Here is a 12561-nt window from a genome sequence, read left to right on the forward strand (position 1 = left end):
GAGTGCTAACATTCAGAATTTATGGCAAATGTGTGACACATCTGAATGCCTTCTTGATGGAACCAAAGTAAACAAGCATTGAAAATGCAATAGATCTCGCTCTCGTTTAAGTTAAAGCCATTCTGTTTGTAATGAGGTGGCTTTTTAGCTTTGCTTTTATTAGTGTTTTTTCAAATTTCATGTAAATAACATGCATCTGTATGCATATAAGTATATGTATGCATGCATTTATGTTTGTATTTATATAGATATACAGATGATATATGTTTATATATGTATGTATATATATATATTCACTGAAAAAACCATAGGCTATAGACCATATATAGTTAGGAATTAGCATTTACAAAACCTTGAAAATTCACTGAAAAAACCATAGGTTATAGACCATATATAGTTAGGAATTCGTATTTACAAAACCTTATTTTACTCACACAAAACCATTGAAATTCCATATATAGTTAGTTGCACTAACTATATATCGCGCACCCGCAATCCACTGCTGATGATGTCACATATTACATCATTCATGACATGGTCAGTGACATCACTGATGACATCACTGATGACATCTCAAATGACATCACTGATGACATCACTGATGACAACATCCAGTGACTGTATGTTTCTGTAAAGTTAAAATATGTCTTACATATTGAAGAATGAGTGGATGTATAAGTGTCTGGATGAAGGATTTAGTAGGTGCATGACTGACTGTATGAGTGAGTGATTAAATGTGTCTCACTGAGTGCATGGGTTAGTGACTAAACTGTCTTAATTTGTGCATCATTATGTCTGTTGTTCTGTAAACTGTTGCATGTGTTGATAAGTAGCTATATGAGTAACTATATGGGTTATTGATTGGTTGCCCAAGTATTTGTATGGGAGACTGAGTGTGTGTGTGGGTGGCTGGGAGGTGTATGACTCTGTGCATAGATGTGTGAGCAGTTGATTCACTAGATGTATGGTTTCAAAAGTGCATGTGGAAACAGCTGTATGGGCGGTTGACTGTGTTCATGAGTGTATTGGTGAGTGAATGGATATCTCAGTGCTACATGTCAAAGTAAGTACATATGTAAAACACAGTACATGTGAGAGTTGACATATATAAATAACTGTGCATAAGAGCCAGTGAATGTGTGAGTGGCTGTATGGATCATTGTGAACTTGTATCAGGGATTGTATAAGAGAGTAAATATGTGTTAGTATATGTTTGAATAAGTAAAGTTTGTATAACTGTATAGTTGAGGAAATGGAGGTGTGATTGATTCTTTGCATGACTGACTAGGTGTGTGAGTAACTCCATGGATGAGTGACAGTCTGTGAGTGTCTGTTTACACTGATTATATCTAAGGTTATATTAGAGTCTGAAGAGGTTCATCGTATTATCACATGAATGATATTATCAGTGATGTGATCAGTAATGTCAAATGAGATGTCATCAGTGATGTCATCAGTGATGTCATTTGAGATGTCATCAGTGATGTCATTTGAGATGTCATCAGTGATGTCATCAGTGATGTCACTGACCATGTCATGAATGATGTAATATGTGACATCATCAGCAGTGGATTGCGGGTGCGCGATATATAGTTAGTGCAACTAACTATATATGGAATTTCAATGGTTTTGTGTGAGTAAAATAAGGTTTTGTAAATACGAATTCCTAACTATATATGGTCTATAACCTATGGTTTTTTCATTGAATATATATATATATTGAAAACAAATACTTATATACAGAGGGATATGCTGTAAATTTCTTTTTCCGTATGGTGCTTATGTGGGGAAGAGCCAGATCTTGAGTAGTTTTCTGAAGATAAGGTGGTTGTCGGTGGATCTTATGTTGGGGGGTAAAGAGTTCCATAGTTTGGCTGCTTGAACAGAGAAGGATGTGCCACCCATGGTTTTTTTCTTGTATGGTGGGATTTTGAGGCGAGATGCTCCTTTAGAGCGGAGGTTCCTTTGTTGAATGTGTTTGGTGATTTTATTCCTGATGAAGAGTGGTCCTATTCCATGTATTGCTTTGTGGGTAATACAAAGCAGCTTGAACGTGGATCTTCTGGCAACCGGTAACCAATGCAGTGCTTTCAAGGCAGGGGAGATGTGGTCTCGTGGTTTGATATGCAAGAGTAGTCTGGCAGCCGAGTTCTGAATCCGTTGTAGTCTTTTCATGATCGTTAAAGGTGATCCATGGTAGAGGCTATTGGCGTAATCTAGTTTGGATAGAACAAGGGAGATGGTAGCTTGGACCTTGTGTGGAAATCCCAAATGAGGGAAAATTCGTCGCAGCATTTTTATAGTAGCAAAGCTTGATCTTGCTAGTTTATCCACTTGGACATTCATCGACAGCTTGGAGTCCATGGTCATTCCGAGGTTTCTTACTTCCTTCGATACTTTAGGCACTGATCCCAGTTCATCAGGCCATGCAGCAAGTGGGTTGTAATTTTTCCAATCTCGACACATGAGTATTTCAATTTTTGAAGCATTCAATTTGAGATGGCTCCAAGTCATCCACTGATCCACGGCTCTGAGACAGCTGAAATTTGGTGATTTTCCAATGTCTTTGGGGCATTCCAGTTGAAGAAGTATTTGCGGGTCATCTGCATAGTTGTAGCACGTGAGGTGACATTTATTGGTCAGTACTGGTAAAGACTTCATGTAGATGTTGAAAAGCATGGGCGAGATGATAGAACCTTGCGCGACCCCTGCTTTTGTGGAGTACGGTTTGGACGAGAAAGGTGGGGTGTGGATGACATTAGTTTTGTTTCAAAGGTAGGATGCAATCCAATCAAGAGCAGTTCTCTCTATGCCGGCTTCATAAAGTCTTTGTTTCTGAGTGTCATGGTCAACCGTGTCAAAGGCAGCTGAGAGCTCCAAGAGGAGTAGCACAGCAACCCCGTTGCAGTCAACTGTATTCTTTAGGTCATCCCAGATGGCAAGGAGGGCAGATTCAGTGCCTCTTCCCGGACGGAATCCTGTTTGGAAATCTGAAAGTATGTCATTCTCTTCAATGAATTGTGACATCTGGGCGAACACTGCTCTTTCTGTCAGTTTGCCCAGGAAAGGTCCATTTGTAATGGGTCTCTAGTTGTCAGTGTTCAGCGGGTCCAAGTTTGTTTTCTTCAGTAAAGGGCGTATGTATGACTTTTTGAGTTCTTCTGGAAATATTCCAGTAGTTAAGGAATCGTTGATGATTCTTCTTACTGGAATGGCAGCAGAGGTTGTTAAAAGAATTGTCTTGAAAGTTTGTGGCGGACAGGGGTCAGAAGGGCTGCCGGCAGGCCTGCTTGCTTTGACCAGGTCCATAAATTCATCGTGCGAGATGTGTTGGAAGGAACGGAGAGGCTTGATTAGAGCATTCTTGGATAGTTGTTTTGAACAAGGGTTAGTGTTGGTGCTTTGTTTCTGTTGTAAGTATGAGTCCAATGTGTTTGCTTTGTCCGTGTAATGATTTGCCAGTTTGTCTGTGAAATCTTGAGTAACAGGATAAGTTCCTTCTATGCAATTTGGTTTTCGAAATTCATTGAGTATTTTATAGAATTCTTTATTTGCACATTTAGCGTTTTGAATTCTGTCTGAATAGTACCTTTTCTTAGCTTTTTTGATAGCCGACTTATATAATCTGTTAATTTTCTGTATGTGAAGTTTGTCTTGTTTGGCGTTTGTTTTAAGCCAGGTACGTTGCAGCTTTCTAATTTATTGTTTTATGTCTTTTATTTCTATGTGTTCTGTTGTTTGGTTTTGAGTGGTATCAGGATGTCAAAATCTTCCTATAGCCACTCATATAGATTCTAAACAGAATTTACGGTTTCCAGATTAATACTGGATTTTAGTTGTGTTTCCAAGTGTTCCAAATTGAGTTTGTTCCACGGCCGATAGGTGCATTAGATGTAAGGTAGTGAGTCGCTTAGCGTTGTTTTATGTTGGAAAGCAAGCAAGAGGTGGTCTGACCATGTGACTGGAGTTATAGTTTGAAAGGTAACTAGTTCAGTATTAGCAAAAATGACATCTAGGGTATGTCCAGTGGTGTGTGTCGGATTGGGGACAATCTTAGACGCATTGGGTTCAATGCGTCAAGGCCGGTGATTATTGTTTTTGGATGGGTCATATTTGTTTTATCAAACCAAATGTTATGGTCACCCAGAACGCATAGGTTGGAGAGCATTGTTATCAGGTTTGAAACTGTGTCTAGAAGTACGTCTGGGAATGTTGCGTTGCTAGGTGGAGGTCTGTAAAGGAGCAAGAAGTTACAGGTGGAAGACGGTGTAGGATTGCATCTTGTTAGAAGAGACTCACAATTCTTAAGGAGATGTTGTGAACTTTAGGGATATGTATTGTTTGCCTGAATGCAACAGCTAGACCACCTCTTTTTTTGGCTATACGATTTTGGGTGATTATTTGATAGCTAGAGGAATGGCTTCATGCAGGACCGGAGCCATATCCTCTCCCAACCATGATTTGGTTATGAATAATATGTCTGGTTTTACATCGGTGAGAAGGTCGTAGATGTGATGCTTGTTTTTAGAGAGGGATCGAGCATTTATTAGTAGACAGTGTAGAGAGTGGCCTTTGGTGATCGTGGGACTTTGTTTTGTGTGACAGTATTGTGTGGGTGTGTAGCAGGTGTGTTTTTAGTGCTGGTATTAGCTGTATTAGGATAGCAATCGTGTAGCTGTTCTTTATCGTGTTCCTCATCCAGCATGCTAAGATGACATTTTGATGGGTCTGCATGTGTATGTTTTGGAGATGGTGTTTGAGAATGAGTTGGAGTGCTGTGTTGCTTTTGTGGTGTAACATTGTTGTGAGGTAGTCTTGGGGAAGCAAAGTTGTGAGGTGTGGCATGTTGCTTATATTTTTTGCGTGTGTTAAAGGTGGAAGTGTATGAGTCAGGGGAGGTGGTGCAGCATGTGGGTCATGTCGTAATGTTCTAAATTGTCCAATGGATGAGAGGTGTTGTATTGCTGTATCTGTGTTAGGTGTGGTGGAAGAGTGAAAGCTTGGCATTGGAGTTTGTTCCTTTGTGTGCTTTGAAAGGTGGGTATATGTATGTATTTTGTGATGGTAAGTATTATGAGGTGTTGCGCTCTGAAGATCTTGTTGTGCTGGTGTGTGTGATATGTTTTGCTTTTGAGGTGTGGTGAAAAGGGGTGCTGATGTATATGTTTCATGCACCTGATTTGGTTGTGTAGTATTGTTTGTGAGAGGAGGTTGTGACATAGAGGGGGTGGTGATGAGTAGAGTGTATGTAGTGTGCAGGAGGGAATGAAGTAGAGGTGAGAGTGTTTATCGTAGACTGGTTTGTTTGAAGAGTTACAAAGTGTGGTGATGTGCAGTGTGTGTGTTGTGTGTTTAGTTTTATTATGGTAGAAGGGAGAGGAGGGTGTTTGTTGGACAACTGATGGAAGGATCATTATATGTTTGTTAGTGATAAAAGGTGGACTGTTAGGTGTAATTACAGCAGGGAGAGTGTGTCTGAGTGGGATGTAGTTATGTATGGTGTTGATTGGCGTTGTGTTAGTGATGAGTGTATTGGTTAGTGGTATAGGATAGAGTTGTGTACTGTTTGTGGGTGATGGTGGATATGTGTGGTAGTTGGGATAGTAGGGTGTGTAGATGTGGTTTGGTTGGGTTGGTGGTGCATGTTGGTACATTAATCTGTGCATAGTGTTGTGCGTGGTGTATATTTGGTGTGAGTATGTTGCTCTGTTTGTGGTTGTGGATGGTGTGGGCTGGGTATTGTTGAATGTGAAAAAGGGCAGAATTTCTGGCCCTAGTCCCGACCAGTCTCGAACAGGCTCAAACTGGCAGCTACCCATGTCCTCTCTGCCATTAACATGCTCAAACAGGCAACTGCCCTTGTCCTCTCTGCCCTCAACAGGCTCAAACAGGCAACTACCCTAGTCCTCTCCGCCCTTAGCCTCGACGCTCGGGCTGAGACGTCCTAAGCCTGGCCTTTTTTGTAGCCCTAGTAATCAGGTGACCCCTTCAGCCAATGAGAACCCTAGCCCTAACACTATCCAATCACAACACTAGCCCTAATATCTAGAACCAATAGGAGACCAGGACCTTGCAGTCAATCATAGCCCTAGTCCAAGCACCCAATCACGTCCAATAAAGGCCTTAGCCCTACCACTAGTCCCAACCCAAGTCCAAGCAGCCAATGGTACAGGTAGCCCTAGTCCCTACTTCCAATAGAAAGTCTAACCCTACTCTTAGTCCCACAACTGGTCCAACAACCAATCACACCAGAAGCCCTAAATAGCTACTTCCAATTAAAGGTCTAACCCTAGCCCTAGTCCCACCCTATTCCCAACAACCAATAACATAGGAAGCCCTAGTCCCTACTTCCAATAGAAATCCTAACCCTAGCTCTAGTCCCAACCCTACAATGATTGAATCACAGACCGAGAAACCAATCAGAACCCTCAAATACCCAACCAATGAGGACAGTAACCCTAACCCAATAGAAACACCAGATACAACCACCAATCAGTGTATACATGTGCCAACACTAGCAGACCATGGAAGGTCCCAGCAACCTCAGACAAGGTTTGCTGGCCAGGGAGCTGGAAGCTGCTTCTCCTGTTCAGAATCTCCTAGGAGACAGACAGGCTCAATCCACAACTTTGGACTTCTGCAGGTAAAGGCTTCACTAACTCGAAATCTAACAATACTGTTTGAATAAAGCTTGACTCCCCCTGCTGGCCAAAAAAACGAAGTGCACAGGCCCCAGTAAATACAGTTTAAACAGCTCACAGAAGCACCCTCTGATGTAGAAAATCCCTTTTGCTGCGGGGGGGGGGGGGGGCTGGCATCACTGGCTTGTGAACAGACAATGGTGGCTGGGGTGCACTATTTTAGCACACAGGTCTAAGCACAGAGCAAAGGAGAAATTCGGAGGGAAAACAGATTTGTCACCAAGGAATCAGAGGGACAAACTACAGAGGTTGGACTGCAAATCCAACAATTCAACACACTAAATGGAGGCAATCATGGGCAGGGAAAACCACAAATTTAAAACACAACACAGATGATAAAATATGCAATTACAGGCAGGCTAAAACTACAATTTCTAACTGTAACAACCACAGGCATAGACAGTAAACACAGAAAGTGAAAATCGTTTTTTAAACAACTTTTTGTCTTGGGAAGAGACAACACTAGTCTGTCTCCTTACCACTCATAATTAAATAGTTTGCAAAAACCTCCCATTAAGAGAAATAAATGCATAAGACAAATACATTTTTTCAGACCTAATTAATTAGTCAAAGCATAAACTTAAAGTTTAGCATCTAAATATAAAAAGCTTTTCTATCTGTTGCTGCTCTCTGTATCTCTGTGTGCCTAACAGACCAAGCAGCTCCACCTTCACCAGACCTCAAAGGAATGTGGCCTGCTGTGCCAAAATATGATGCGCAAGGACTTTGGAAAAAATGAGCAGGGAACCCCCGGCTGACTCTCCTCGGAAGCCCAAGGCTGCACCTGTGACGATCTCGTACCTAATCCATAGAATGTCTGGTCTAATCTGTTCCTTCTCTCAAGAGCTCACACGTCCCCCCAAAGCCTAATGAGCCTAGAAGCCAACCACGCCTCCAAAGAGGTCATTATTTATACTCTAATTCTTGGCAGTCTACACAAAAATGTTGCATCTTCAGGAAAACTTGTACGGGATTGGTCAGCCATGATGGCATGAGGTCTCACTATCCTGACTCATTCTAAAATCCTGACTATACCAGTTTTAACAAAAGAAACATAAATGAGTAAATACATTTTATAAGTTTGCAACATTTGCTAGGATTTTTTTTTCTATCCTTTCCTCTTCTTCCTTCCTCAGTGCAGGCTAGAAGGATACTTTAGCTAACTGGTACATTGGCACAATCACAAGAATGCACAGTTCAAAGTGGCCTTGACTCCTTCTGTTACTAAGGCAAGGTGGCACATTTTACTCATGCTCGCTTCTCTTTAATGCAAGTCACAGCCTTGCTGGATTCACAGGCAGCCATTTATTGGTAGGTCCAAAAACAAAACAAACACAAAAGAGAATATTAATTTCATGTAAATCAGCCCATTATGCTTCCCTCCCTCATACTAATACCGCTCATAAATGTTTACCTAGCCAAGCTATTAGTTTAAAGCAGCTTTTATGATTGGTTATGTACAACATGCAAAAATGTGCAATGTACAACATAGCATTTTTATGCTTTAGTGTAAAATTTAGAAGCGCACACAGTTAATGCAGCGCACACAGTTAATACAGCACACACAGCAACATTCTTTAATGTTTTAGATAGCTTTTCATGCAAAAAAGCATTTAGTCCCATGGGTAGTGTTTGGTGCATTTGTTAATTCACACACATTATGAAAAGAGCTGTTTTAAACTACACTTGTTTATCAAAATATGCAATAAGTCAAAGTCTCTTAAAACATAAATAGGGAATTAAGATTACAAGGGATGACCTGGGAAGAGAGAGACACATTCTATTAATCTTCAAGGCTAAAAAGGCCACTTTTCTCTATACTGCAAAAACACATGTTAATTCAGCATAAGCATTTCAGACTGACTAGGCCTTACTTTAATATTTTTCATGGGCCATGTGTTTTAACTTGCACCAAAATGTGCGTGTCAATTTTAAATGCAGTCTGTGTGAAGCACAAAAATAGGCAATGCCTGGCTCCAGATGAAATCTGTTCGATCAGACCAATTACCAAGAGCACAATCATAAGATGAATAGCACAAACTATTCAATTGTGCCACAAGAATACAGGACAAACATTACAATACACTCATGGAGCACATTCAACCATAAAGAAAGGAGCTACTATTGCTTTCCTAGCAAATACTCCATTACAAGACATTTGTGTGTCAGCAACATGGTCATCAGGACACACGTTCACAAGACACTGTAGTTATTCAAATGAACAAGGAAGCACAAGTGGGACAAAAAGGTCTTACAACATTGGTTTACAAATCAATGGACATCTTCAACCCTACCTCCACTGTAGTAACAAGCCGCTTCAAAATCAATGCAAAGTATGGGAATCCAGAAAAGATTCATGCTGCTAAATACATAGTTTCTTCCCTGTGGGTGTTGTTTTGCAGTATGAAGAATTTTCTAGATTCACAAGTGCACCCACCCACCTCTACCAAGAAGATGAAAGAGAGAACAAGAAAAAAAATCTGAAGATGACGACCAAAGGTGGAAGCTTTCAGAGGTATTACAATGACGTCAAAAAGGGACACCAAATGGAGGTCTGTCCACACCGACCAACAACAAAAAACAACAAGCATTCAAAATGCAATAAGTCTTTCATTTGTTGGAGTTGGAGCAATTGGCATTTTACATGCCAATGTTTTTTTACCTGTGTAATTGATATGCTCTTTCCACCTTGATAAAATAAAGAACTCTGTTATGTTTTTTAATGTAGTACACATGCAATGCTGCTGTAGCGCTGAGAGTAAAAATGGCATTTCTGACTCCTCATTAGAACAAGCAGTATTGTGAGGGGGCAGTAACACAGGCTGTCACGAGGTGTCCCTTATGCGCTCTTTTGTCCACATATGGTACTGCACCCTGCCACCTAGCTAGGCAAAGGCTATGGTGCAATGATGAGAGCTGCCTGCTGGTGAGCTGGGGATCAGTGGTCAAGTCTGCTGTCAGGCTCACCATCCTGTGATTATGTGCTAATTGTTTAATTTCCCTAAGCCCATGGCTAGGTGAGCCATATAAATAAAAATGTTTTTAAAGTAACAAAAAAACAAGCAAAACAGCAGTGACCTCAGAGGAGTGGTGAGGGCCTCTGATCAGTGTGGTGGGAGGGATTGAGGGGAGGCATGGGGAGATTAAGGAACATCAAGCAACTGAAGCAGTGTTTTGGGAGGGGTGAGGGGGAGGCACTGAAAGATAAAGCGACGGCAAGCCAATCATGGGACTCAAGTTTCATTGCACAAATAAACAGAACAGTTAATAAGGAAAGAGACAGGCTAACTTAAAAAAAGATTTCTCTCTGAGTATAAAAAACCATGAACAGTAAAAACACATGTAAGAGGAGCAGTTCTCATGGGAGTATACAGAATTCCAAAAGGAGGGACTACTAAGTGTATTCACCAATGAAAAGCCAGTAGTTTGAAAGGACAGCAACTGCAACCAATAAAAAAGATGGACCTTTTTTCAGATCCATATCATAGATACAGCATGACTCTAAGAGACAGCGCAAGCGCTGCCTCCTAGAGTCAGGCTGTATCTATGATAGGGGCCTGAAAAATGCTCATATTTTTAATTAATTGCTGTTGCTGTCCTTTGGAACTGCTGCCTTTTAATTGGTAAATATATACGTAGTATTCCCTCCTCTTGGATTTCTGTATACTCCCATGAGAACTGCCCCTAGGTGAGACCTGAAAAGAGTCTAAGGGCAAAAGTTTTTTAGAGAGAATTCTGAACCCAACCACTAGATGGCAGAATAAAGCACAGCACATAAATCCAGAAAATTCTTCAAGTTGGAAAAGTGCACTGACAGGAAGCAAACTGTATGTTTAGTACCATGTGGATTGCATGGTTTTGAGGGGGTTCTGTCTATCACTTGATGTCTTACTGTATCTAATATCTGTTAACCAGTGGTGCTATACTAAGATGTGACTTACACGTGTTTTCTCTTCTGCCCTAGTTCTCTTTTAGAGGTCAGAAATGTGACCGTAAATGCAACTTATGCTGTTCACTCTCACTCCTTCATCAAAAACAAGATCGAGCAAGCTGATGATTTGGCTCAGAAAGCTAACCTTACTTTAGCAATTTCAGAGCATTTGGTAAGTGCCATATTGTAAGTTACAATCCTTTGTGTGATATTTCAACATACTGATTTTTCACATTTTAGGGCTGTCTTTATAATTTTGTGTATATTAGCATAGCTTTAGTGTCTGCTTTGTTGGGCATAATCGTAAGATGACAAATGCCTCCACCTTAGGTGTAGGTCCAAAGCCTATGGTCAGAGCCTCTAGTGAGGTGAAGGACTATTATCTACATAAACATGTCCAACCTACCAGTCACTTATGTATCGAAATATCTCCATAGAGATGTTGCTGGCTAGTAATGAAATGGTTCTCCCTCACTTTCCTTCCCCAGCTGCTATTGTGCACAATGGAGTGGAGGATGTGGCATTTCCTCTAGCAGTACCTAATAGAAGTGTAAACCACTCCTTTGGAACCTGGAACATCCCACTCTCTCATGTCTTAGATGCTGTGACAGCAGCATTTGGAGCCACTAGATTTAATAGCATATGGGAGGCATTTTTGTCCACAAACCAAAGTGAGTACTACATTTGTTGGTCTCATTGCTCATGTACCTTAATAGTCCAAGTCCTGTAACACATTTTTTGAACTCCCAATGTGCTTCTCAATAGATGTGGCACCCAGCAGTGGGACAAGATCAAAGATCTGGCAGCACATCCACCAGATCTGTATTAGAAGAGAGCCAAGAATGTTGTCTCTGAGGGAAAGAATATTGCCAACACCTGCTTGATATCAGCACTAGATGCAGCAGACTTTGCTAACAGAAAGATATGCACATGTACCTCCATGAAGAAGGCATGCATTGTTGAGGTTGTCGAAGTTTAATCCAAGATTCAGGCAGCCATCATCAATACACAATGTACAGAGGACACACTTCTAAGATCTTCAGTAGATAAGGTCCTCCAGGGCATGAAGAAATACAATAAGACGTCAAAGGTAATGGAAGCCCTACAGTTCTGTTGAACTTTCAGGGGAACTTCTTCAGTAAGGAGAAGACCATCCACCAGAGGAGGGGGCAGATAACAACTGGACACCCTTCCCTCATCCCACAAATCCTTCCGCAAGGGACCTCACCTGAATGGCTTCCTTTTCTAGGGACTGCAAGAGGCAGAGGATCGGCCTCAAGAGGGGCAGGCCCTCCAGCAAGTGACTTCTCTCTCGGGATCTAGGCACATCCAACACTAGTGATGGGAAGGATCTGAGGATTCCTCCAGCAATGGAGTACCATTGATCCAGCGGAAGGCCATGTTTGAACTATTCACCGAAACAAGTATTTCAATGGGGCCCATACACATTTACCCATGTGTTCATTCACACTCCCTGGCCAAATCCGCTGGGAATCAAAGTTTATAATTCATTTAAGTTCTGATTAGTTAATTCCCTGAAACCACAAATAGATTTAAATGAACGGTTCAATGCCTAACTAATCTTCACAAATCAACACTTACCTCTGGTCGATGGACCATTAGTTGAGTTAGTTGATGGTGATATTAACAACTATTTAACTAATTCACAGATCTCAGTGAAATAACCACAGACTCTGGGTAAGATTCATAAGCTTTTATCTAAGATTTCAGTCATAAATTGATTGCTCATACTACAGATTCACAATGCAAACACCATCATCCTTAGCATGGGAGGGAAAATGCAATTAGCAAAGACATTCATTAACACAGGATTCATTCAACAAAATTAAATACAAAACAAGGGGATAGATGTAGAGACAAAAGGGCATATAATAAAATATGTTGGCCAAAGAATTATGCAAATTTGAG

General features: G+C 41.0%; 1 protein-coding gene across 1 annotated transcript in view; it reads left to right on the plus strand.

The window, feature by feature from the left end:
* Positions 1–12561, plus strand: part of LOC147669098 (laminin subunit alpha-1-like) — a 213595-nt gene that overhangs the window by 61922 nt on the left and 139112 nt on the right. The window contains exon 11 of the mRNA XM_086948228.1: positions 10666–10804. Coding sequence (XP_086804354.1) covers positions 10666–10804 — 139 coding nt within the window. The remainder of the gene's footprint in view (positions 1–10665; positions 10805–12561) is intronic.

Source organism: Lissotriton vulgaris, unplaced genomic scaffold (genome assembly GCF_964263255.1).
Source record: "Lissotriton vulgaris unplaced genomic scaffold, aLisVul1.2 SCAFFOLD_789, whole genome shotgun sequence".
Lineage (NCBI taxonomy): Eukaryota > Metazoa > Chordata > Amphibia > Caudata > Salamandridae > Lissotriton > Lissotriton vulgaris.